The sequence below is a fragment of the Equus przewalskii genome, chromosome 9 (assembly GCF_037783145.1).
Source record: "Equus przewalskii isolate Varuska chromosome 9, EquPr2, whole genome shotgun sequence".
NCBI classification, from domain to species: domain Eukaryota; kingdom Metazoa; phylum Chordata; class Mammalia; order Perissodactyla; family Equidae; genus Equus; species Equus przewalskii.
In genome coordinates this window covers 14,375,422-14,403,404 of record NC_091839.1, presented here as the reverse complement: position 1 = coordinate 14,403,404, position 27,983 = coordinate 14,375,422, and the positions used below count along the sequence as shown (strand labels likewise).

The following is a 27,983-nucleotide window of genomic DNA, read 5'->3' as shown; positions in this document are numbered from 1 at the left end:
TGGTTAGCTGTCAATTCTCCTCAAACTCGTCCACATATATTCAATGCAATCCCAACAAAAGTCTGAGCAAGTGTTTATTTTTAAAAACCACAAAGTTGATTTGAAAAATTATGGAAAAGCAAACAAATTAGAATAGCCAAAATAATTTTGAAAAAGAAGAATGGAGTCAGAAGACTCATACTATCTGATTTCAAGACATTATATAAAGCTACACACTGGAAAGATGATAAAACACACAGACCAATGGAAACAAACAGAGGCCATAAAAAGACCCACACAGATATTTGCAAAGGGCTTTTCACAAAGGGGCAACAGAAATTCAACGTTGAACAGAGTTAATTGGATATTCATATGCAAAAAAAATGGACCTTAACCTCACACTTTATAAAGATTAACTCACATGGATCATAGACCTAAATATAAAACCTGAAACCATAAAATTTTTACATTAAAAAAGAGGAGGAAAATCTTTGTGACCTTGGTTTAGGCAGAGTTCTTATATCTGAAACCAAAAACACAATCCATGGAAGACCCAAAGTGAACTTCATCAAAAATCAAAAAAGCCCCATCTGTGAAAAACATTGTTAATAAAAACACAAACCACACACAGGGATAAAATATTTGCAAAACACATGACTGACAAAGGACATGTATCCAGAACACATAAAGAACTCTAAAAACTCAAGAACAAGGAAATACTTTACCCAAAAACAATAGGTACATGGATAGCAAACATTTATAAAGACGCTCAACACAGTCATTATGGAAATGTAAATTAAAGCCAAAATGAGACACCACTATAAACCTATTGAAATGCTAAAAACAAAACAAAACCCTGATATGCATTGATGGTGGGAATGCAAAATGGTATATCCATTTTAGAGAAGTTTTTGTTTTTCATGAAGCATAGTCTTACCATACAAGCCAGCAATCCCAGTCCTAAATATTTACTAAGAAAATATATGTTGACGTACAAACCTGTATGTGAATGTTCATAGCTGCTTTCTTCATAATTGCTAAAAACTGGAAACCCAAATATCCCTCAAATCATAAATGGATAAATGAATCCATTTATGGCATCCATCCAACAGAATGCCACTCAGCAATAAAAGGAATGACTGCTGATACATACATCAAGATGGATGAAGTCTCAGAAGCATTAAGTGCAAGAAGTCAGACTCCAAAGATTACATACTCTATGATTCCATATACATGACATTCTGGAAAAGGTAAATATACAGAGAGGAAACAGGTCGGTGGTGGCCAAGGCAGGGGGGAGGAGGTGCGATGGGTTGGCTACAAAAGGGTAGAGGACTTTCAGGGCAAGGGTGCTGGAACCATTAAGTTTCTTGATTGTGGTGGTGGTAATAACGACAGCATTTGCCAAAACACAGAATGGTACCAAAGAGTAGATTTTACTGTATATAAATTATTCCCAAATAACTTTTTTTTTGAGGAAGATTAGCCCTGAGCTAACATCTGCTGCCAATCCTCCTCATTTTGCTGAGGAAGACTGGCCCTGAGCTAACATTCATGCCCATCTTCCTCTACTTTATACATGGGATGCCTACCACAGCATGGCTTGCCAAGCGGTGCCATGTCCACGCCTGGGATCCAAACCGGCGAACCGCAGGTCACCGAAGCAGAATGTGCAAACTTAATCACTGCACCACCGGGCCAGCCCCTATTCCCTAATCATTTAAAAAGAAAGGTTAGCTTGTTGGCTTTTCACAGATGCCTTTTATCTCACTGAAGAATTTTTATCATGAATGGATGTTGAATCGTGTCCTATGTTTTCTTTGCATCTATTGAGATGATGATATATTTGATCAAAAGAATCCAGACACAAGAGTATACACTGAACCCGTATGAAACTCCAGAAGAGACCTAACTATCTGTGGTGTAGAAATCATGGTACTTATTGCCACTAGAGGTGGACTGACTAGAAACAGGCACACGGAAACATTCTGCTTTAATAGAAATATTGTACACATTGATCTTGGCAATGACTACACAGGTGTGTGCATTTGTCAAAATTCATGAAGCTGTAAACTTGAGATTTATGCATGTTACTGCATGCGAATTATACCTCAATTTTTAGCATAGAAAACTCCTGGTCACAACTTGCTGAATTATTTCTGGACCCAGTAACGCGCTACAAATTTGAGTTTGATAATCACTAGTTCACAGAAACTGCATGGTTGGGAAAATGAGCCCATGTGGTCTAACAGAAATGCCTTGCAAGGCTGGTAGAATTCCTCTTCTAAGTACAATTTTATACAATTTTCAGAGATGAACTGAATAAAAATTCCTACGATGACTGTTCTCCCTTGTATTCATTTGACAATTACTGAAGACCTACACTGTGTTAGGCACTGAAAAGGCAGAGTAGATTTGACAGTCAAGAAAGTCCCCATGCTCTTGGAGCTGAGACGCTGGTGGAATCAATTTGGGCATTCCCATCTTAGTACTTTTGGTTAACTCCAGATCAGATGCATCCTTCTTCTGTGTAACATCTGCTAAATGTCAAGGCTCTCAATGAACTCCTCATCTCCACTCTCATGAGGCTTCTCTGCTGTGTGGTCAACCAACCACCATGACATGTCAAGCTCTGGGTGACTCTTATGGAACAAATATTTTGTCTGCTATGATAGCTCTGATAATTGGACTATTTCAGCACCCATTGAGGTATGAAAACACACAATTTTATAGAGCTTCTTTCCTGTATGAATTCTCTGATGAGGCTAAGTCCTTGTCACCCTCATCATCAACATGGACTCTCTGATGAATTATAAGACTTGAGCTCCAACTGAAGCCCTTCCCACACTCCTCACATTTGTAGGGTTTTTCTCCAGTGTGGACTCTCTGATGGGCTTGCAGGTATGAGCTCCAACTGAAGACCTTCCCACACTCTTCACATTTATATGGCTTCTCTCCAGTGTGGACCCTCTGGTGGGCTTGAAGGTATGATCTCTGCCTGAAGCGCTTACCACACACATCACATCGGTATGGCTTCTCTCCTGTGTGGACTCCACGATGCGCCAGAAAATTTGAGGCCCGACAGAAGCCCTTCCCACATTCCTCACACTGGTACGGCTTCTCTCCAGTATGGCACCTCTGATGGGCCTGAAGCTGTGAACCCACGCTGAAGCCTTTCCCACACTCTGCACACTGATATGGTTTCTCTCCAGTGTGGACTCTCTGATGCACCTGAAGACTTGAGAACTGGCTGAAGGCCTTCCCACACTTCTCACATTTATAGGGTTTCTCTCCTGTGTGGATCCTACAATGAACGTTAAGATCTGAACTCCGACTGAAGCCCTTCCCACAGGTACCGCATTTATATGGTTTTTCTCCAGTGTGGCCTCTTTGATGGGCCAGGAGATTGGAGGCCTGACTGAAGCCCTTCCCACACTCCTCACATTTATAGGGTTTCTCTCCCGTGTGGACTCGAAAATGGATGTTAAAATCTGAGCTACGACTGAAGCCCTTCCCACATGCATCACACTGATATGGTTTCTCACCAGTGTGGCCTCTCTGATGGTCCAGAAGATTTGAGGCTCGACAGAAGCCCTTCCCACACTCCTCACATTTGTACGGTTTCTCTCCAGTGTGGCTTATCTGATGGGCTTGAAGGTGGGAACCCACACTGAAGCCTTTCCCACACTCCTCACATTTATAAGGTTTCTCTCCTGTGTGGATTCTACAGTGAATGTTAAGATGTGAGCTGTAACTGAAACCCTTGCCACATGCATCGCACTTGTAGGGTTTCTCTCCGGTGTGGATCCGCTGATGAGCCTGAAGTCGTGAACGCCAACTGAAGCCCTTCCCACACTCTTCACACTGATAAGGTTTCTTTCCTGTGTGGACTCTCTGATGGACTTGAAGATACGAGCGCTGACTGAAGGCCAGCCCACACTCCCCACATTTATAGGGTTTCTCTAATGAGTGGACTATCACAGGAGCCTGACAATGAGAGTTTTTCCGGACATTCCTCCCACACTCCTCAAATTCGTGTGGATCCTCTCCAGTGGGGACTCTCTGATGACGACGAAGAAATGACTTCTGACTGAAACCCTTCCATGACGTATCACATGTGGACGATCTCTCTCTACTGTGGACTCTCTGATGGGCTTGAAGACTCGAAAACCGACGGAAGGCGTTTTCACATTTGTCACATTTATAGGGTTTCTCTCCTGCATGGGCTGTTGGGTTAATTTGAAGAGGAGAGCCCTGAATGAAACCTTTCTCGCACTCCTCTTGTTTGTAGGGTTTTTCTCCAGTTTGGACTCTGCAGTGAACTTGAAGATGTGAACTCCGATTGAAGCCTTTACCAAATTTCTCATATTTAGAGGGTGCACCATGTTGTTTTTCCAAGTGAGACCCAGTTCCTTGAATATTTACTATGGAGTCTCGACATCTGGTTAACTCTTTCATAACCTGGTGCCAGATCTGTGAGTGGAAAAGCTCTTCATGGGGCAGGCTCCTCGATCCAACTTCTTGAAGGGTCTCCATGTCATTCAGATTCTTGTCTCCTAAAAGAATAAGAGAATTTGGAGATAGGGCACGTGAATGCTTTGTTCAGAAATGTCAAGGTTATAAACTTAGGTGCAGAGGCTTTATTTAACCAGGAAGAGGTTCCATTATTCTTTATCATCATGTATCATGTTCTCTGGTTGACTTGCCTCCAGAAACCAAGAAGCAGACCACCGGGCTCTCATTTACTACACATTACCGAGATCCATTCAGAACCACACTAAACTTCATAAGTGAGCTGCCAGTTAGAAATTTGGTGGCTGCAGAGCAAGAAAAATACTTCCTAGGGAACCTTTACAAAGACGAAGCTGTACTTTACCAAAAGCCCTTCTTCTTTGGCTGCAGCAGGCGTCTCACAAATAGTTCTACATCCTTCTGCCCGCTGCACGCACATCTCACCAAAATGCTCAAAACGTCTAGTAAAACCCTTACAGAGAGATTATCAGAAGACATCCCCAGGCAATGCTGCAAATCTTCACTTTGAATTATTTCCCTGGAGGTTTACTCCAATGTCAGGAGCCCTTGTGGCATTAGACTGGTTGGAAAGACACATGTTTGGGAGAAAACACCTTATCACCTAAATTCCTAAAGCTCACAGTGTGAGCAGAGTGGTCCTTCACACCCTGCTGGAAAATATCCTTCAGGAGGACAACTGGGGGAAGAGGTTTAGGGTAAGAACACACATTACTCTAAAACCCCACAGCAAGTAAAGTTCCTATAATCTCCAGGGGGAAACAAGTAAAAAATCAGAAGCTCACCTTTTATAACAGAGCGAGAACTTGTGAGGAGGAAATGAATAGGGCATAGCATTGATTCTCAAAGTCAACGCTGGACAGGAAGAATTATGTTCTCCTTGGAACTCTGTCCCACCAATTAGCCACAGAACTTGTGACTTAGTTCTTTTCAGGGCTCTCTTCAACTAACACCTTATCAGTGAGGCCTTTTATCACCCAATATCACACAGCAAATTCTCCCTATCCACTCTACAGCTCTGGCCATCTCCACTCACCTTACCCTGTGTTGTTTTCACCTAGCACATACTACCGTCTGACATACTGTATATGTCCTTCATCTTTTTTATGTCTCTTCCCACATGAAAGCAGTATCTACAAGGACAGGCATTTTATATTGTTCACTGCTTTATCACCACTCCCAGAATGCCTGCCACATCAGTGTTCAATAAATATATGTTGACTGGCGGCCGGCCCCGTGGCCGAGTGGTTAAGTTTGCAGGCTCTGCTTCAGTAGTCTGGGGTTCGCTGGTTCAGATCCTGGGCGCAGACCTACACACTATCAAGCCACGCTGTGGTGGCATCCCACCTGGAGGAACTAGAATGACTTGCAACAAGGATATACAACTATGTCCTGGGGCTTCAGGGAGAGAAAAAAAAAAAAGAGGAAGATTGGCAACAGATGTTGGCTCAGTGCCAATCTTCCTCACCACCCTCCCCCACTCCCCAAAAAAAAGCAAATAAATATATGTTGAATGGATATATGAATCCTAGTTTCACTTCTTTGTGAGAGTTTGAGCCATGTCACACAAGTAAGAGAGCTTTTTCAAGTAAGTTACCCCTAATAGGAAAAGGAGTGGAAACAGCAACTTTGCTAGGAAGTTGAAAGGCTACACCAGACACAGGGCTAAACTAAGCAGATGCTGCTGATGCGAAAATCACGCTGATCATAAAATGATGGCAAAAATCATTGGGGGGGGGGGGCAAAGATAAGGCCTAAAAGTGGCCATAGGGTCTAGGCATCAACTGCTTCTTCAATTTTTGTACTTCCTTTCTGTGTGTGTCAACTTTTGCTTTTTCAAGTAGGACTCAATATTTAAAACCTCAGGAATAACACTGTCTGGGAGAACAGACTCAAATTGCTAGATTTTCCTATATGGACCACACCACTGTCTTTCAAGCCGAAGACCGGGATTCAGTGAGTTTGAAATAAATTTAGTAGCTTGTGACAAGCATTAACAGGAACAAAAAATTTTACAGGTGCTTTTAAGCAGTAAAGGTATATGTGTATAACATGACTATTAGAATCTTCATTCTAAAAAGTAGCTCTTTACCAAAACACTATGATTCACTATTAAAGGCTACAGGAAAGCCATGGGGAAAATGATAATCAATTTGGTTGCAAGTGCAAAGCTAAGCTGTCATTAGATGTGGTTTAATGGACAAATATCTACATACATTCACAAGCATCTGATAAATTAAAATTGGACACTCGTTGGGGGGAAAACACTGTTCTAGACTATGCCTCCATCAAACTCTTTTTTTTCAAGGTATACTTTTGTGGTGAGGAAGACTGGCCCTGAGCTAACATCTCTTGCCAATCTTCCTCTTTCTTTTTTTCTCCCCAAAGCCCCAGTCCATACGTGTATATCCTAGTTGTAAGTCATTCTAGTTCCTCTATGTGGGAGGCCACCACAGCACAGCTTGATAAGCGGGGTATAGGTCTGTACCCAGGATCCGAACCTGCGAACCCTGGGCCACTGAAGAAGAACATGCGAACTTAACCACTCAGCCATGGGGCCAGCCCTAACATCACACATTTTTGATTACCACCCTTTAAGTATGTCCACGACTGATGGAAAAAAGTCCACAGAACCATTATTAACTCATTCATTCATTCAACAGATGTTTATAGCACGCCTGCCCTCTGCCAAGTCTTTTCTATACACTGAGGATACAGCAATAAAGAGAACAGAATTTCTCCTCTGTTGAGATTATATTCCAAGGGGAATATAGTGAGATAAACAAAAATATACGTTAATCTGGTAAGTGGGGGTCACTGCTTAGACACCAAGTAAGACAAGGAAGGGAAAGAAAGTGGAGGAAGAAGGAGGTATTAGGAACAGAGTGGTCATGGGAGGCCCTCTTACGGTGCTACGTTTGAGAAGAGGCCTACATTAAGTAAGGGAGGGCCAAGAGGATGACAGAGCAAAGAGCACTGACAGAAAGAACCGGCACACGGTGATGAGCGGGAGCACGCTTGGCATAGCAAAGAGGCAAAATTGGGTGGAACAGACTGACGGGGGGGAGAGTGGAAGGTCGTGTCCACAGACGGATGGGGGACAAAGGAGCAGCAGCCATGTGGACATTAGAAGCTACTTTAAGTACTTGCATTTTACTCTGAATGAGAAAAGAAGCGACTAGAGGTTTTGAGCAGAGGAGCGACAAGACCTGACAAACACTCCAAAGAACCACTTCGAGTGGAGAAGGGACTGGAAAAGAGCAAAGGCGAAGGCGGGGAGGAGCCAGGGGCTGCTGCGGCATCCGCAGACGAGGCCCCGACGTGGACCAGAGTCACCACTGCGGAGGGGACAGGCTGGACAGACTCGGAGTCACACGGCTCTCACCTGAGGAGCTCTGGCTCTGGGCTGCTGTCTTTACCAGCCAAAGCTTTTCTTCTCTCTCTAACCGGGGTATTCCATCTGGTGTGACGGACTGATGCCCTGTGAAAAGCCGGGGACCAACATCTAAAATGAATACATTAGAGGCAAAATGACTAACGACTGTAGCTCTCTGCATCATCCTCAGGACATCAAAATGGGTGTTTTCCAAACTGTTAATTATGAGCCATCAGAGGAAACACATTGTATGCAAAACTCCAGGATATGCAGGCATAAGCATAAATTACTGGAAAAAAACGTTTATTTTCATCCCATCCTCTCCATCACTTCTCACACTATCCTTTGGCAACAGGCCATAGTCTTGCTGCAATGTGCCATTACTGCCAAGGCCTCTGATATTTTCTACCCTATTTTATTTACTTATTTATTTATTTTTTAAAGATTGGCACCTGAGCTGACACTAGTTGTTAATCTCTCTTTTCTTCTCCCCAAAGCCCCCAGTACGTAGTCGTATATTCTAGTTGTAGGTCCTTCGGGTTCTGCTACGTGGGACGCCGCCTCAGCATGGCTTGATGAGCAGTGTCACGTCCACACCCAGGATCCGAACCTGCAAAATCCTGGGCCACCAAAGTGGAGCAGGTGAACTCAGCCACTCGGCCATGGGGCTGGCCCCTCTACACTATCTTATTTCATTAAAAAATGCTGGCACGGAGCTGGCCTGGTGGCACACTGGTTAAGTTCATGTGCTCCACTTTGGTTGCCTGAGGTTTGCAGGTTCGGATCTCGGGCGTGGACCTAGCACCGCTCATTAAGCCATTCTTTGGCGGTGTCCCACATAAAATAGAGGAAGATTGGCACAGATGTTAGCTCAGTGACAATCTTCCTCAAGCTAAAAGGGGAACATCTGCAACAAATGTTAGCTCAGGGCCAATCTTCCTCGCCAAAAAAAAAAAGTGCTGGCACAATTCCCTAAATGTAGGTCATGACCCACTAATTGGAGACAACAACAATTTGAGAAAGGCCAAAAACATATAGCAGCCATGCAGTCAATCAACAGCTCATTTACAAAACACACTTCAGGTTGGGAGGCAAAGACCAGAAAAATGCCATCTGTGTTCCATGCTGATTAGAAAACTGGAAACCAGGTCAAGAGCTCCAAAGCCCCGCGCACCCAAGGACACACACACCCCGCAGGGGGCCGACGTCCAGTCACACGGCGCCTGTCCTCACCCACTGAGAGCAGGTTCCTGAAGTTCTCCAGCATCACGTCCCGGTACAGCTGCCTCTGGGTGGCGTCCAGCAGCCCCAGCTCCTCCTCCGTGAAGACCACAGCCACGTCCTCGAAGGTCACCGGCTCCTGCAACACCAAGCATACATAACCTCAATCTTCCAACAAAGGTCCCCTGGAAGAAGGGAAGCACTGAGAAACGGGGACAGGAGGTGTACCAAGTGGCTCCAGATTCTAAGAGACTGGAGCCAATTTTACTACAACACAGTTAAACATCCCAAATAATGTATATTATGTTTTAGATTTCTTTCATAATAAATGCTGAAAAAAACGACTTTTTTACACAGATATTAGCTCCCTAACTGTTTTCTTAGGATAAGTCGTAAGATGTGAAGATTGCAATGTCAAAGAATGCGCAACTGCAAAATTATTAGGTACAGAGGCGGATCTTCTCAAGTTTTTCACCAGGTTAGCCCTCCCCCAGGAGGATATAAGCATTCTCGATTCTCCATACCACACACAACACTGAATATAACCAATGTTTTTAAATCTCAGGTCATCTGATCAGTAAAAAAACAACTTATTTTGATCATTTCTACTTATTTGATAATAAGCTCATCATATTTGCATATATTTACTGGCCATCTTTATTTCTTCTTCAGTACCTTCTCCGTTAATGTTCTTTGCTCATACTCTAACCAGGGTTTTATATAAGGACTGGAAAATTTCTATTAGAGATTTTTAGCTTTTGTTTTTGAGCATATACATGATAAATATTTTCACCCATATTTTGCTTTTGCTCTCGTATAGCTTCATGTACAGCATGGTTTCTCATCCTTGGCACTACTGACACTTTGGGCGAGATCCTTATCTGCTGCAGGGGCTGTCCTGTGCACTGCAGGATGCTGAGCAGCAGCCCTGGCTTCCACACGCTAGATACCAGTAGCATCCCTCAAGGTGTGACACCAAAGAAGTTTCCAGACGTTACCTGGGGCCAAAATCGCTCATGACTAAGGATCAGTGGTGTAGAGTATTGTCTCAACTTCCCATATGAAGACTGTGTTCATCACTGGAGCCCTGAACCTCCCGGGGCCCTAAATGAGCAACCGAGTCCACAGAGAGGAAGGGGCCACTGAAGACTCACCGGGCAGAGGTGGTATCATCTGTGGTGTCTACTACCGAGCAGGACAACTAGGCACCACAGACGATGGACGAGGTCCCCGACAGGAGAACTCTGTTCCCTTCCCTCGCTCTCTTTATCTAAGCCAACATCCTAGGAGTCTTTTTGGATCAGCTGAATCTTTCATTTCCTGCATGAACTTAGACAGTTTTCTGAAATTCTAGAGTCTCTTACTCTGTAATTAAAACGCAGAGAAGACTAAAGACTGCCTCATAAGGTTGGTCTGAGACTAAAAGCAGTAAGAAAAGAAAAGTATCTGGCAAGTCCTCTTGTACTGCTGGACTTTTTAAATTAAGTACATGATTACTCTGATAAAATAAATTAACACATGAGTGACAAATATAAATCAGTAAATAAAACATGGACATGATACGACGCACATACGGGTAAGAAACAGTCTAGCTTTCTAATGTGAAAATATCTAATAATATTTCATCCCTGTGAAGCAGCCGCTAGACCCGGGCACCATGCCATATCTGAATATTCTACATATAAAACACCCAGGGGGCCGCAGAGCAAATGGACTTTGTCAATTTCAAGTTCCGAAAACGTTAACAACAAAGAATGGCGAACTCTTCCAATTCCCTTTTGAAGAAAATGGTTACATTAGGAAAACTGTTATTACAATGTTCTTTCAGACAGTAAAAATTCTGCACTACCTAAATATCCAGGAATGGGGAAAAGTTTGAGACACATACACAAGCGTGATGTTGCCATTAAAAATATAGGGGATATACATTCGCAGCAACGTGGATGGACCTCGAGGGTATTATGTTAAGCGAAACAAGCCAGTCAGAGAAAGACGAACTCTATATGACTCCACTCATAGGTGGAAGTTAACATATTGACAAGGAGATCTGATCGGTGGTTACCAGGGAAAAGGGGGGGTGGGGGGAGGGCACAAAGGGGGAAGAGGTGTACCCACAACATGACTAACAATAATGTACAACTGAAATCTCACAAGGTTGTAATCTATCATAACATTAATAAAAAAAATAAATAAAAAAAATATAGGGGATATAATATTAATTAGAAAAGACACAATTTGAGAATTTTAACTAAGCAATGATTACAAACATACAGTTACGAATGCATATGAGGAAAAGAACGTAGGAAAATGAAAAGTTGTTTTGCAAGGAAAATAGTGGTAAAGTGGGAGTTGTTTTTTTCACCGCTATTGACTTTTTCTAATTTGCGGAATTATAAAAGGTGATAAAATAACAAAAATGAAACTACACTAAAATGAAAAGTAGAGATCATCTGGCGCCTAAGAGGTTTCTGAATGCCTACTGTTCTCTTTAATCCGAGAAACAGGACGTCTAATCATTGAAAATGAGAGGACAATTTAAAATGCAGAAAGGCAAGCCCCACTCACCTTGAACTTGGTCATTTTGTCCTCCTCCTTCTGGGGAAGGGCTGAGCCTAGGGAAGGCACAACAGGGGACGAAGAAAAGAGCCGTCAGAGTCTGGCCAAGGGTGTCGCTAACCTATATGGCTGCTTTACGTGAAACAGCAACTGTGCCCCTTCCTCGGGGTGGCCTGACGAGCACAGCAGGGGCTGGATTCCAGAGAGCACTGGCCCCTCCAGCCGAAAGGCCCTGCGCAACCACACACAGTGGCCTGAAACAAGTTCACGTAGCGCTTGGTATGATTCTGATTCTAGGGAGGGTAGAAATTGAGAGCAAAGGAGCCGGCTTGAGAGAGTAATCTCTGGGGCCAAATGCCTAGGCCCATGGCACTGCTACTCACTGGCTGTGAAATACTGGACAAATGATTAATATCTCTGTGCCTCGATTCTCTCATGTGTAAAATGGAGGGATTAACAATGCCCATCTCACAGGCCTGTTGTGAGGATTAAAGGAATAGGCAGAAAGACCAAAGAACACTTTCAGAGTGTGTTACGTCTCAGCAGCAGTAGAAAAGCAGGTAATATTCAGCACCATAAAACACGTCCTCATAAATGGTTTCTATCAATGGAAACTTCAGACGCTGTTGCTCTGTCATATGAAAATCACCCTTAACCTCTGAAATATCTCTTATTCTCTCTTGGTTTGTCATTCTTAATTTGATGCCTTTACATTTAAGATTACAAGGATGACTGGTTTTTTTCTGTGTAAAATATACATAACAGAATTTACCATTTTAACCCTTCTTAGGTGTTCAGTTCATTCAGTGCATTCATATTGTTGGCCAACCATCACCGCTACCCCTCTCCAGAACTTTTTCACCATCCCAAACTGAAACCCTGTCCCCATTAAACACGACCTCTCCAGTGCCCCTCCCCTCAGCTCCTCATAACTATTATTCCTTCCCTCTCTATGAATTTGACTATATGGATGACTGTTTCTTAAAAGATATAAAATCTTTCCAAATTTACTTGTTCACAGTAGGGCCTTAAAAAGACTCTACCATGGAGACGAAGAGAAATTAATAAAAACCTGTGACTCTGCAAGATTTATTTAACCATAAGTTAGGTAATCGGCATGTCATTTAAATTAACAAGTATAGTCATCATAGTAATGATAAAAACAACAAAAATGGCAATGTTTAACATTAAATAAGCACTTAGAACATTCTAGGGACCTTGTGAAGCACTTGGCATTCATTAACTCCTACGTACCTTTAAAGATGCTACTGCTGCACCAGTCGTGTGACCCTGGTCCGGTCTACACCTCTGTGCCTATCCTCAGCTATAACAAGAAGTCAAAAACAGAATGCTAGTCAGAGGATGATTGTGGGGAAGGAATGTGCTAATTTATGCGATGCCCTTGGCACGTACCTGGCATTTTAGGAACTTCTCAATAACTCATGATGACAACGATGCTGTTCCCATTTAACAGATGAGCAAGCTGAGGCTTGGTGAGGTCAAGAGGCAGGAACCTGAAGGCAGCCCTCAAGTCAGAGCCAGTATTCTAGATCTTGTCTCTCTACTGCTTCTAAAGACAAAAACAAGCAGATGGGAGTCAGGTCTCATGGACAGAGAAATGGGAGCTTAGGAGCTGGGATTAAAGACACAGAGAAACCGGGAGAAGACGCCAAAGGATCTGCTTGAGGGAGAAGAGAACAGAATTATGAGGGTGCACGCTCTGAAATCAGACCACCGGTATTCAAATGCTGGCGTCTCCAACTTGGTGGTACTTTGTGCCTCAATGTCCAATCTATAAATTGGGGATAATAAGAACAACAACAATAATAATAACCTCATAAAAGCTCACTGGAAGGTGAGTCAGTCTAGGTGACTAAAAACATCCAGAACAGTGCCGGGCCGCTTAAGCATTCAATACAAGTTACGCATCCAGCCGCCGTACCTGAGATAGTCAAGGAGCCCCTTCCTTGGGGTGGCCTGATAAGCAGAGCACGGGCTGGATTCCAGAAACCACTGACCCCTCCAGCTAAGAGCCCCTGCGCAGTGAAGGACCCGCCCCCACCACACACAGTGGCCTACTACAAGTTATCCCCTGTGGCTCTCAGGGTATGATTCTGATCGTGGGGAGGGTGAAATCGAGAGTAAAACACCCAAGTTAAGAGATTATAATGAGCTGGTTAATTATTGTTTGACTGATTTACTAGTTCATTATTATTAGTCATCTGACTTCAGACAGAAGAACCCTGGGATGGAAAAGGGCAATGCAGAAGGTCCCAATCTTAGAAGAAATGCCCCTGGAATTTGTCATTCGCTTTGTTCTGACTCCGTATTTGCCCAGCAACGTCCGCTCAGTAAGAGAGCTTTGCAGGGAGATCCTTCCATCACCTCCGGGGAACCGGACGATTAGTAAGTCAGCTGTCCGTCTTGTGATTGATACCCCTACACCTTTATATGCCAAGCACCTAAAGCAGTGCCTGTACGCCAGTAACTACTCTGCAGACTCCCGGCAGCCAGTGTCAGTGGCCGGAGGAACGAGGCCACCCTCCGGCAGAAGCACGCGGGCAGCCGAGACGCGCGGGTCTAAGGTCTCTCTGGGTTGTAAAATTCTGAGGCGGACCCCAGTTGGGAGGATTTGGGAGGAGAGCAAGGGTTTTATTTCCAAGTTTTCCCTCTAGGTCTTTCACAATATTTGCTGTCCTTGGGCAAAATCAAGGTCATCTTCGGAAGGAAAAGAGCCTCTGGATTTTTCAAAGTACCCTCTTCGGAAGATGCTCTCTGCTCTTCAAAGTCTGTGCCTACATGGACTCCTGTCACCAAAGCCACAGAATGTGTCCATCGAAATGTTGAGAGTGACGACTATTTCACTGCTGGCACAGTTAGTACCAGACAGGCTCATTTATTAATTCTTCATTAAATACATGAGTTTCTTCACTCAATGAACACTTAGGGGAATCTTACTAAGAGAGATACAACTGCCCCATCTCCAGTTGCTCACAGCCTAGTGATTAGGAAATTGACAATCAGGCCACACATTACTAAGTAGCAGAGAGGGGACGGGCTTTTCTCGAAGCACAAGGTACGGGCTCCGAGGCCCATGCTTGGTTGGAGCGGCTCCTACATCAACACGGCTTGATCCCAGCCCTGGAGGGCGGCCGAGTTCTATCAGCCAAAGAGAGGCAATCACTGGAAAGCCGCAGGAGAGCGAGAGTTCTCACCTGAGTGAAGACAAATGAGCGGCAGAAAAAGAGGGGCAGGACGGCAGGATTCAAACTATGATGATGGGCAAGGCCCAGTTCTACCTGTAAGTCAGCGGGAGGGCAGCCAAGGACTGCAGGAAGGGAGAGGAAGGAGGGAAAGAGATTACTCTCCCAGCAGACGGGAGACTTGAGGGGGAAGAGGCTGGGGCCAGAGAGCCTGTTAGGAGGGCCACACCAAGCAGCATTCCCCTCTTTATTCAAATGTCACCTCCTCAGACAGCTCCTCCCCGGCCACCCTATAGAAAATTCCACTCTCCTAATCACATTCCAACACTTCCTATCCTCCATCCGTGCTTAATTCTTTCCTCTTTAGCACACATCCCTCTGGAACATCCTGCTAGGTATTTTGCTTATTTATACGCATCACATCTGGCCCACAGGGAGTCCTGTTTCCTGCCGTGTTCCCGACCCCTGGGATGCTGTGGCAAGCTCTTGGGAGGAACTCAACCAAGATCTGCAGAATGGCCGCTGTAATGAAGGCTGACGGACACACCACGTGGATCAGGGCCTCGTATTCACCACCTTGATCATTCAGTCGACAGAGAAGTATTGACAGCCTACTCTGTGCCAGCAAAGGATCCTCAACGTGAGAGAGACAACAGCGAGCAAAGCAGGCAAAGACCTGGATCTCACGGAGCTGATGCTACGATGAGTACAAGGGCAGTACCAAGCCAGTAACGTAATGAGGGATGCTTCTGAGAACAAGAAGGCAGGGTAAAGGAGGAGAAGAGACGGAAGGAAGGCTGTTACAGACTAAGTTTTTGTCCCGGAAGGATTCTCTTACCTTTGAGCAAGACCTGCACCAGGGGAGAGGGAGCCATGCACATCTCTGATACCTGAATGATGTGTAACTTAGCCAGCGAGGAACAGAAAATATTTTTTGTTAAAAAGCCACGACTCCGTTCTCTCTCCAAGTGCCTCTCAAATTTTAATGTTCCATGAATCGACTGGGGACTCTGTGAAGATGCAGGTGCCTATATTTCACCCCCCAAAAATTCTAAATCAGAAGACCAAGGATGCAGACGGAGAATCTACATTTCTAACAACATTCCAGGTAATGTTGATGCTGTTGGTCACCTGGTCCCTGGGTCACCATTTGAGGAGCATCAGTCAAAAACAGCCCTCTGGATATTTTCAGACGGACTAAGGACTCCAGGTTTTCACCTCTAACTTTTCCACTTACTCCAACAGGTTAACCTCTGCCTAAGGGCAAAAAAAATTAAAGAAAGTAAACACGAATTGCAAGCTTCTCTTTCTCTCTGATCCTAACAAATGGGATGAGAACCAAGGTTTGTTAAGATCAGAGGGAGTACCAAGATCAACTCTCAGTACCTAATTTTACCCACAAGGCAGCCTCAGCCATAAAATACTCCCAATAATAATTACAGCAGCTGATATTGATGGCAGCTCACTTACTAGCTACCAAGGCATGAAAGCTTTGCATGTACCATCTCAAGTCATCTTCCTAACAACTCCAAAGATGGAGACGATGACTATCCCCATTTTACAGGCAAGAAAATTGAGGCACAGAGAAGTTAAGTAACCTGGTTCATGATTAACCAGAGGCCAACAGAAGAGGCAAGATTTTGACCCAGAGCCTTACCTACAAGCACAGTGGTTCTCAACTCTGGCAGCACAGGGAAACTTAAAAAAAATGCTCTTCCTCAATCCACAACTAATTAATCAGAATCTGTGGATGTGGGTTGCTGACATCTGCGTTTTTACACTCCTCCCACCGCCATGATTTCACTGTCCAGTCGGCACACTGCACTAGGCAATGAACCCAGGCCATCTGACCCCTGGGCCCATAACTTGACCAGCATGCAGTGGTTCTCAAACTGTGTGCATCTGTATGGGAAGGCCTGAAATTCCACATGCTGCCTTGACATCTTCCAGCCTCACCAGGCCTCAAAGGCCTAGACATGAGTTCATGAGATCCTCTGCTCTCTCCAGATACAGCCCTGCCCCTGGGGGAAGGACTCCCCACCGAGCTAGTTCCCTATGTATTAACCACGTTTTCAGATTCCGTATCGGCTATTAGACACGTTATTCCTAATTTCTCCATAGGTCTGTTGAATCACGGGGCCAGACGATTGAGCAAAGTTAATTACAACTTCCCTGCAAGCCCGCTTTGAGGGCACATGAGAGTCATAATATAACTCCCCCTCTACTGACCCCGACCTGCCTGTTCTCAGGAGTCAATACGGGATGCCTCCATCCAGCTACTTCCTGCCACTGTGGTCATAAAGACATAGTCCCCATTCCTCTCTCTCTGCTTCCTGACCCCTGCATGTGACAGGCTTTGTGTGACCGGCTTCGTGTGACCCTGCGCGGCATGCTGTGCCTCTCATTTCTGGGTAACCGTTAAGTATTAAAAGTCTTCTTTCTCAAAGGCATTAGCCTCTCTATGTTGTCACTCGGTCACCTTTATAAATTAAGATCCGCCACAACTCACCCTATCAGCTGGTCCAGCCGCACCCAACTCGGTCCTTAACCCAAGAGGGTCCAGCTCCCTCCAGCCTGCGAAATTATTCATGCAAACCAATCACGTCCTCCTGCGGGAACCAAGGGTCACCCTACCCTCTTGTCACTCCACAGCCCACCTACCATGGCCCCTGCTGGTTCTTCTATTCCTGAATGCATCCCCAGATGGCCCTCCACGGCGTACAGTGTTCTCCTCCCACAGGCTGTGAGTACGTGTGAGACTAAGAGATTACTGCCACTCTCGTCTGTCCAGTGTTGGGTGTCATGTGTTCAGCCATCTCATACTATTTAGGACAGGGGCTCCTCCTTCCTAAATAGGGTGAATAAGACGTGATCAGAACAGAACCAGAATCGCCCAGAGAGCTGATAAAGAACACAGAAGCCCAGGGTCTGGCCCGGTGGCAAAGTGGTTAAGTTCATGTGCTCTGCTTCAGCGGCCAGGGGTTCTTGGAATCGGATCCCAGGTGTGGACTTACATACCATTCATCAAGCCACACTGTGGCGGTGTCCCACATACAAAATAGAGGAAGAGTGGCATAGATGTTAGCTCAGGGACAGTTTTCCTCAAGCAAAAAGAGGAAGACTGGCAACAGACGTTGCCTCAGAGCCAATCTTCCTCACCAAACAAACAAACAAAAAAACAAACCCCAAACAAACAAACAAAAAAACACATACAGAAGCCCAGACTCACTGATATAATAAAATGCCTGGAACTTTTCACCAAGTTCCCTAGGCAATTCTGATATGACCAAAGTTTGAGAACCACTACGTTATTCCATTCTGCCTCTCAAGGAGTTAACTGAACTACCCAAGGACACCCGGGAAGCCAGGGGCAGGGCTGGTCAGACCTCTTTTTTTTTTTTTTTTAGATTTTTTTTATTTTCTTCCTTTTTCTCCCCAAAGCCCCCCAGGACATAGTTGTATATTCTTCGTTGTGGGTCCTTCTAGTTGTGGCATGTGGGATGCTGCCTCAGCGTGGTTTGATGAGCAGTGCCATGTCCGCGCCCAGGATTCGAACCAATGAAACACTGGGCCGCCTGCAGCGGAGCGCGTGAACTTAACCACTCGGCCACGGGGGCAGCCCCTGGTCAGGCCTCTTGATACCAACTCCATGCGTCTCTCCATCATGAGAGGCTGTTGGAGGTCTAAGAGGGAAGAACGACTTGTAAACGCCTGGAAGCAAATTCTTAGAGTAAAAAGGGAGGCTTCTGTTTAGACCAGGGCTGTCCCACAGGAGGACATATGGGCAATTTACATGTTTCTAGTAGCCACATTAAACAATGTAAAAAGAAGCAAGTGAGTTTAATTGTAACAACATTTCATTTAACCCAATGTATCCAAATTATTATCACTCCTACTTCAATCAATGTAAATATTACTGCAATATTTTACATTCTTTTTTCATACTAAGTCTTTGAAATCTGTTGTGTCGCTCACACTTACAGCACATCTCAATTAGCACTGGCCACATTTCAAGCACTTAGGAGTCACACGTGGCTAATGGCTACCATATTGGATAGTGCATAGAGACCATCTAATTATCCCCCAGGGACTCTCTAGGTTCAAAAGACAGCAAATTAGTGTTAGCTGTAAGTTTAAACAATGGTTATTACAGAAACTATTCTTTTCTTTTCTTTTTTTTTGAGGAAGATTAGCCCTGAGCTAACATTCACCACCAATCCTCTTCTTTTTGCCGAGGAAGACTGGCCCTGTGCTAACATCCGTGCCCATCTTCCTCTACTTTATACGTGGGACGCGTGCCACAGCATGGCTTGCTAAGCGGTGCGTAGGTCCACACGGGTGATCTGAACCGGCGAACCCCAGACCAACGAAGCAGCACATGCAAACTTAACCACTGTGCCACAGGGCTAGCCCCAGAAACTATTCATTTTGGTTCAAGTGTATAATAGAAGCGAAGTATCAAAAGCTGAAGGGGGCGGGGAACACCTTAAAATATCCTTTTGTTCTTTCAACAACTTGGTGCATTTCCCATGTTGCATACTCACCTGTAACAGATAAAGGACAACTCTGGTCTGCATCACAGAGAAGACTGACTATGTGTCAGGCACAGTTTCAAGCACTTTACGTATCATATCTCTTTTGATCTTCACAAAAACTTCAGGAGGTAGGTATTGACATTATTATCCCTACTTGACAGGCAAGAAAATTGAGGCACAGAGAAGTCAAGTAACTTGCCCAAGGTTATCCAGCCAGAGTGCTAGAGCTACGTTTCAAATCTAACTGCTGAGGTTTGATCCCGGCTCTGCCCCTGGCTGACGGTGCCACCAGGTCATTTATTCAATTGTCTGCGCCTGTTTCTTCACTTTAAAAATGAGAATAATAGCATTGTTATGAAAAAATAAATGAGTTAGCAGACAGAAAGCATCGGAAATTCTGAGTCATGAGAGGTGCCCAACAAATGTCAGCTATTCTCACATCCCCATTATGATCCCCAACCAAGAAACAAAAAATTGAACACTAACGCTGAATTGTTTCTAAGGGGATTTGTTTTAGATCATGACAATATGAGGCATAATGATACCTCAACTTTGGAATACTCTGAAAAAGCTGCTGGATTCTACAGCCCGCCAAAAGCAAGCAAGATAAAAGACAAGGAAGACGGACACGGACAGTATTTCTATTTTGTTCTCTACTCCCAGGCTGACACACCCTTTTGAACAGCTACACGAATCACACTTACTCACTGAGTAACTTCCCTCGGCCGACCTCGTGCTGGGCACTCCAAGGAGAAGATGACAAGGTCCATGAAGCAGCGGGCCCCAAAGCCTAAGAGGAGAGAGAGAAGAACCCAGAGTTCCATGCCAGTGGCAAGGGTGACTCCAAAGGAGCCAAAAAAAGTCAGCATCCTCCTTCTCTAACTGCGGCTCTTTCTAACCTTCTCGCGCAAGCTACATTCTCCTGGTCGCCAAGAGTGAAACCAGAGTTGCTGTTAATCTCTCTGTTATGGGCTGAATTATGACCCCCCCCACCCCCACCCAAACCCATATGTTCAGGCCCTAACTCCCCAGCACCTCAGAATGTGACCGTATTGGGAGATGGGGCCTTTAAAGAGGTGATTAAGTTAAAACGAGGTTGTTAGTGTGGACCCTACATCGATCTAACTGGTGTGCCGGTAAGAGGAAATGTGGACACAGAGAGGGACGGCGGGGGCACGTACACACACAGCGGAAAGACCACGTGAGAGCACAGGAAGGAAGCCGTCTAGAAGCCAAGGAGGGAGACTTCGAAGAAACCAAACCTGCCAACACCTTGATCTCGGACTTCTGGCTCCAGAACTGTGAGAAAACATATTCCCATTGTTGAAGACCCTCGGTCTGTGGTTTTTGTTACAATGGCCCTAGGGAACTAACACAATCTCGCCTCTCCTGGTCCTCATGGATAAACCACGGATGACAGCTAATTTTTAAGTCTGCTGGGTCAACATCAGAGTTTGCTTTAAAAAACTCAGGGGGAAGAATGTGTCTGCGGTGAGAGAAAAAAAGCAACACGATTAGCAAAGATTGTAGTGGAGTGATTGTTACGTAGGAATTCATGACACTATACTTTGGATGTGTTTGGAAATTTCCAAAGTAAAGAGTTAGGGAGTAACTACGAATAGTCTGATAACAATTTCATAAAACATAGATAAAGATTTAGCAATTGCTAAACAAAAAGGCATTAAAATGTTAATAATTATCTATATCCTATCCTAGTATTATGGTTAATTCATGTTTTTATTTTATGTATTTCTATATTTTCTGAACTCTCTACAATGAACTTGCATTTCTTCTATAATCAGAATATGAACTATAAATATTGTTTGAAATAAAATTAAGTGAGAATGTTTTCAAAAAAAAAATTTTTTTTAGGAGGATTAGCCCTGAGCTAACACCTGCCACCAATCCTCTTTTTGCTGAGGAAGACTGGTCCCGAACTAACATCCGTGCCCATCTTCCTCTATTTTATGTGGGACGCCTGCCACAGCACGGCTTGCCAAGCGCTGTGTAGGTCCGCACCCAGGATCCAAACCAGTGAACCCCAGGCCACCAAAGCGGAGCGTGCGAACTTAACTGCTGCACCACCGGGCGGCCCCTCAAAATTTTATAAAGAAGTCCAAACTCACGAACCCTGCTTTCAAAATCCTCTACCACAATATTCCAGCCTACCTCCATAACTTGATCCCAAATGATCCTCCGCAGCCAGGTTCCTATGGCTGAATATTGTTTTCCTATTTTGTCTCCTAACTCCAATTTGGGGATGTTTAAACTGTGACACCAAAGACCTAAGGAACACAAGCCCTAGACTCGAGTCCGCCTGCTCTTCCTAGCACGGTGACTGCAGGATAAGTACCTTACGCTCCCTGTCTCCATGCTGTCGCCTGTAAAATAGAGGTGATAACAGTATTCACTTCACAGGGCCTTGTGAAGGTGAACGCGCTAATTTTTATAAAGCCCTTAAACTGATACTCAGCACTCAAGGTTTAACTATTATGACTATTACTCCTGCCCTGTACACGTTCTACGTATCTTCCCAATTACTGAACAATAACTGGACACCTTTGTAGCAGAAACATTTGCTAGTGTTTCTTCCACCACTCGGAGCAGACACGGAAGACGAATGCAGAGTCCTGGGCGGCGGGGCTCCCCCCTCCTCTCTGCAGCCCTCTTTCCGAAGACAGGGCAGGGGGAGGAGAAGAGGCTGCAGAGACCACGATCGTGTCCGTGGTCCTGGAAAAACCACAGAGGCTATCTGTGAGTGACGCACTCTCTTTCAAGAGAGGTCAGAGGTAGCCCAGCACAGCCTCCTTTCCCTCAGGGATGGGAAGGAAGAGCCAGTGGCACTGCGAGGAGCTTCCAGAGAAACGGAAGCTTTTCTGATTACTATAATAGTATCAATATTAACAGCTAACATCTTTGCCACACGCCTGAGCTGTTCTAAACATTTCACTTGTCCTATACCATTAATTCCCCAACCAATGTATAAGGTAGGTACTCCTAACAGACCCTTTTACAGAAAGGGAAACTGAGGCACAGCAGGATTAAGCTCTCACTCAACGTTATACCGCTAGGAAGTGACAGAGCGAGTGGAAGGTGTCGGGGAAGGCGGGCTGGGCAGCGGAGAAGCCGGGAGACCCTCCGACGCTGCCCGATCCCCGTCCGCCTCCAACCCCGGGACTCGCGAACCGCCCCCAACGCGGAGGCTCCGGGGAGGGGAAGGCAAGCGGCTGCCCCCGCCCCTCAACCCCGCCCGCTGCCGCTGGCCGCCGCTTTCCTTCCCCGAGACCGAGCGCCGGGCCCGACCGATGCCACGACCAGGGCAGAAAAGTTAAAAAAGGCGGCGGGGTGCCCGGGCTCACTCACCTCCCCGGGAGAAACGAAGGCCGCGAGCTCAACCTCCTGCAGCGGAAGCGCCTCCGACTTCGCGGGGCTCCGGGACTACACTTCCCAGCATGCCCGAGAGGAACAAGCCCCGCGGCCCCGCCCCCTTGGGCGGAAGTGCCTGTCCCATCCCGCGGCCTGAATAGAATTTCCCAGAATCCACCAGAGAAGCGGGCTTGTATTCTTCCCGAAATGCGTCGAAACGTACGGAGCGCTCGGTTATCGTCTCCTGTTTCCTTAGCTGAACATCTAATGCGTTCGCGCTTTCCCGGAGCGGAAGTGCCCCAATCACGAGAAGCGTCTGGACTACACGTTCCAGAATTCTCTGTAGGGTTGAGTTTCCCGCCAGCCTGCAATTTTCATTTTGAAATGAAAGAAACCATGGGTTGCTTGTAAAAGTGGGCTTGCGTTTTCTTTGTTTCATTGTTCCCTTTTACACGTGACGGAAGTTGGAAATAGGAAAAAAATTGGAAAATAATTGTAAAGGAGTGGCGTATGTGAGCCAGAAGTAGAGATCGTAAAAAGACGGGCTGCGCCAGGCAAGCCTTCTTTATTACTTGGGCCTGGATTCACGTGTGTCCAAGAACCATGAAACAAAAGCAGCAAAATTCTCCGCTTTGCCTTCACCCTAGTTTTCTTGCATTGACAAAGAATTGGAGAAAATAGTGTAGTATGGAACAGGATCCACCCCATATACTATCTTGAAAACTTTTCTTCTTCGAGTTCAAATCAAGGAACGACATCATTTACTCTTGCTCTTATCAGGAATCTGTGAAAGTGTCTTAAAATTCAGCAAAGCAGTTAAAACTAAGAAATCCTTGATTATTCAGTAAGGAGAAGAGCGTGAAGTGAGGGCTCAAGTCATGAAGCTGACAAAAAAATACAGAAAGCGAAGCTATCCACTTTTATCCTAGACAGAAACGAAATGTGTTTCTAGTTTCATTATGAAAATTTTTTTAAACGGGAGCAGAAGTAGACTACAAAGGAGGAGCTATAAATATTTGAACAACTGCCGGGAGCCGTGGCTACATCATTTGATCGGCTGTTTGACAGGGTCCAGCCGATTAACGCCGAGGGGTGCAGGGTCGCCCCTTGGTGAAGAATAACCGGCCGGCCCCTCACATAGTTCTGAAACCTGTGCTGCTTCTAATTGCCCTTCATTCCTTTTACTTTCTTAACCGCCAGTTTTCACTCCTTTGGGTGGCTGCTTGGGAGGCACTACCTCCCGGGAGAATTAAATATAGTAAAAGAATGTGACCACCTGCAGGTAACTTTCAAGATAATTTTCTGAGAGCTAATTTCGTTTGATGCAGTTAATTAATGGAGGAGCACACAGTCCCTTTTGAGACCATCAGAAAGGAATCCTGCCCAGATAAGATGTCGAATTAGGTTCGTAGCCTCCATCTGGTTAATATTTCCTTCTTCCTCCAGTTCTTTGTCTAAATATATATATGCATCGTCCTTCCAAGTTTGCTGGTTAATTGGATGATCAAGAAGTATCTATATATTATTCTTGACTTGCTTTCTGTTAAAATGTTATAGAAGTTTTCTCCAAAAAGCAATAAATAATAAATAATTGCTGAGGTTATTTTTCTAAGAGAAGCTAGTCGTTAACTTCTGTACTTCAAAAAGATAATACGTGCAAAAACTGTTACGCATCTGTTCTGTGCCTCTTTATCTCACGAGAACACCTGTAAGAACTGTCTTTTCACTCTCTTTGAAAAATATATAAGCGATCCTGAAAACTCAGTAAAGCGGACTTGATTGCACTAACTCAAGTCTCACATCCCCTCCTTTCACTTCGCTGACTCCGTCTCTCCCTCAGGAACCTGGACTCCGCTGGGGCTGGACCCCGGCAAACAATGTCCAATTGAGGCCATCTCAAATCCAGGATAAGTAGTCTCTCTGTGTAGGGAAACAAAGAGAGATGACCACAAATATTTTTCTTAAGTCAGTGGCTTAAATGATAGGAACCATTGATCATGTGATTTCCTGCCCCATATTGCCCCACCCCCCCAAACAAAAACAAGTCAAAAGGTCTACATCTGAAAATTACTTCTAATACTGAAATAGACCCTCAAATTGTCCCTGAAATTGTATTATGGTGACCCTCTGTTGCTAATTCCCTCAGGAATCTGGCAGAAGAAAATTAAAATCTTAGTGGACAAAGTTAATATCATCTCAAGCATCAATTTACTTCTATACTTTTTGAATAACAGTAGAAATATTGGACAAATTTGGCTTTAGAAAAAAAGCAATACTTGAGCTATTAAGGGACACAAAAATGACTTACAAAAATTTGTTTCTTGAGGAATGTAACACAAATCTAATTTGTGTGCACCTAATAAATATCCTCAAATATTTAAAGCAAGGACAGATAGAAGTACAAAGAAAAATATGTAATCACAAAATGCGAAATTTTAACATTCGTCAGAACAAAGCAGACCAAAAATATCAGTAAGTATTTGGAAGACTTGACACACCTATCAGAAACTAAAACTAATGAACATATACAGAATGCTGTACCCAGCAACTGTTGAATACACATCTTTTCAAGAACACATAGAATGTTTACAAAAATTGAACATATCCTGGACCAAAAAAGCAATACCAACACCTTTCAAGGAACTAAAACAATTCACAGTCCATTCTCAGGGTATAATATAATTAAGCTTGAAATCAGTAATAAAAAGATAACGATTACTCCATTATGTTTAACAGTGAAGGAATTTACTTTTAAAAATCCATTAAAAAAAAGATTCCAATATAAACTAAATGTATTTTAAACTGAGTGATAATAAATATGCTATATACCAAAACTTTTGGGATGCAACTAAAGCCAAACTTTAAGGGCTAAAAATCATACGTGAATAATCTAATTTGAGGTTAGACAAAGAACAGGAAATAAAATCAAAGAAAAGTATTTTTAAAACTACAAATGAGTGAAATAAACATAAAGAAAGGATTGAAATGTTGTTCTTTGAAAAAATATATAGAACAAAAAGAATTTTGAAAAAGAAAGAATAAAAAAATAAAAATAATGCAATTGTGAAAGCCCAGTTGAGGCTGACCAAGAAAGTAGAGCATCATCTCAAATTACAAATGAAAGGATGAAAAATTGGCCATCCCTACAAATGTTTCAGACATTAAACATATCATACATCAGCAAATTATACCATTGAAATTGAAGATTTCTGTGAAATGGACAAATTTGTAGAGAATTTGACACAAGAATAGAAAATCTGAGTAGATCTAGAACTACTTAAACATTGAATTTGTAGATAAAAACCCTCATAAAAAGTGATCTGTAAGTCCATGTAACATCACAGTGAATTCTAGCATATAGTTAACAATTCTATCAGAGAATAGAAAAATAGGAAACACTAATTTATTTGATGAGGCTAATAAAAACTCAATACCAAAATCTGACTAAAAAAAACCCCTTACAATAAAAGAAAATACCAGGCCTTTCTCATCATTAATGTATGTGCATAATTCTGGAATAAAATTTTAACAAATCAAATCCAGCAAAATATAAAAAGGGTAGTACATTATGACCAAGTTGAGTTTAATCCAAGAAAGCAATCAATTTAATACATTCTGTTACCAAAATATATCTACAGAGATGCAGAAAGTTTCTTTCATAAAACAACATATGTTCCTGATAAAAATACAAAAATAGTAATAGAAGGAATCTAAAAAACATATAATATCATTCTTATTGGTGCAATGTTGAAAGCTTTTCCTCTGAGATTAGAAATGATTAAGAAAGCACACTCGCACACCTTCTCTTCAGCCATGTACTGACCCTCATATCCATCACTTGTTCATTCTAATAATTTGTTAATAGACTTTTTGAATTTCCCTGTTGCTGGTAAATTTCCAGCAAAAGGGACACTGCACAGTTGCAAGGACTTTTCCTTTTTTTTTTTTTCTTCAAAGACTGGCACCTGAGCTAACAACTGTTGCCAATCTTTTTTTTTCCTTCTGCTTTTTTCTCCCCAAATGCCCCCCGGTACATAGTTGTATATTCTTTGTTGTGGGTCCTTCTAGTTGTGGCATGTGGGACGCTGCGTCAGCGTGGTTTGATGAGCAGTGACATGTCTGCGCCCAGGATTCGAACTAACGAAACACTGGGCTGCCTTCAACGGAGCGCGCGAACTTAACCACTCGGCCACGGGGCCAGCCCCAGAAAAGATTTCTTAAACAGGACATGCAAACCACTAATCAAAAGAAAACAACTGATAAATTAGAACATATCACAATACACTAATGGAATAGAAAAGAAAATCCACAGATCCACACACATTTGTTCACTTAATCATACTAAAGATGACACTAGATGCAATGGAGAAAAGTTAGCCTGTTAAATAAATGGTACAAGGTCTGTCTGAAAGAGCCTGGGTACCTGGAACCTCCATAACATCCCTGGATTGCCTACATCTAGGCTTCTTTTATGTGAAATAGAAATGAACTATTTTATCTAAGCCACTATTAGGAGAGTCTTTGTCCATTTCAGCTAAGCCTACGCCCAACTGAAAGACAAGGAGAGTAGTTTTTACCTTCCAATCTGCACTTCTTGCAAAAAAGGAATAAGAGATATGAATAGATGCTAAATTTTACTTTCTTTGTCTCCACCCACCTAACCAGGATTCTCATACAATGAAAACCAGCAATAATACCTGTGACGCAGGCCTGTTGGGCTCCTCCAACCAAGGGGAGCTATTGGCTGTGCCGACAATGGGATGCATAGTGAGCGTGACAGATGAAATAAATTGAGTTCAAGCCTCGCAACTCCCTGTAGTCCACGGAATCTCACATCTGGAGAGCCACATCTTATCTATCTATGGGCAGGCTCCTCATCCGTCACTTGAGGGTCTTCTTGCTTTAACAAAGAAAATAATGAGATTCTGTACCTTTTGAGCCTGCTGTTTTAAGATATCATTTGGCTCTATTATTTTCACCCCCAGTTCCTGAAATCCTGCATTATCTCTATTGAATTTAGATGCCTATGAAATGAGCTCTGTGGAGCATCTTCAATTATCATCATTTAGAAAGATAACAATGGTAAGAGATCTTCCTGACACATTTTGTGGTTAGCAAACAATACCCACACTTCATTCCCCAAAGCAAACCCCAGATGCCACTGTAGTATTAGAACTGCCGAAGAGCCAGTGGCTTCTGCTATAATCTTAGCAGGCC

The 27,983-nt window shown here is 43.8% G+C and overlaps 1 protein-coding gene across 38 annotated transcripts; it reads right to left on the bottom strand.

Moving 5' to 3' along the window:
• Positions 1-61: 61 nt before the first annotated feature.
• LOC103550906 (zinc finger protein 45) lies at positions 62-22,852 on the bottom strand. 38 transcript variants are annotated; one of them, XM_070632840.1, is made up of 12 exons: positions 22,764-22,842; positions 21,960-22,130; positions 20,663-20,886; positions 20,105-20,190; positions 17,527-17,713; positions 17,375-17,439; positions 13,076-13,232; positions 12,917-12,986; positions 11,672-11,718; positions 9,119-9,245; positions 7,895-8,014; positions 62-4,535 (listed from the first exon to the last, which is right to left on the bottom strand). In XM_070632840.1, the coding sequence occupies exons 9-12, from the start codon at positions 11,684-11,686 to the stop codon at positions 2,707-2,709; spliced, it is 2,091 nt and encodes a 696-aa protein (XP_070488941.1). In that variant the 5' UTR covers positions 11,687-11,718; positions 12,917-12,986; positions 13,076-13,232; positions 17,375-17,439; positions 17,527-17,713; positions 20,105-20,190; positions 20,663-20,886; positions 21,960-22,130; positions 22,764-22,842; the 3' UTR covers positions 62-2,706. The 38 variants fall into 38 exon arrangements, with proteins under 38 accessions (XP_070488941.1, XP_070488948.1, XP_070488952.1 ...); XM_070632847.1 differs by lacking the exon at positions 17,375-17,439 and having other exon boundaries at positions 7,895-7,990; XM_070632851.1 differs by lacking the exon at positions 17,375-17,439 and having other exon boundaries at positions 7,895-7,990; positions 20,673-20,886.
• Positions 22,853-27,983: the final 5,131 nt, after the last annotated feature.

Excerpts from the sequence above, each read along its gene's own strand:
- LOC103550906 (XM_008520094.2), bottom strand. Across the intron at positions 8,015-9,118 it reads CAGGAACCTGCTCTCAGTGG|ATGTTGGTCCCCGGCTTTTC; the intron begins GTGAGGACAGGC and ends TATTCATTTTAG. Across the intron at positions 4,536-7,894 it reads CCAGAGCCAGAGCTCCTCAG|GAGACAAGAATCTGAATGAC; the intron begins GTGAGAGCCGTG and ends TTATTCTTTTAG.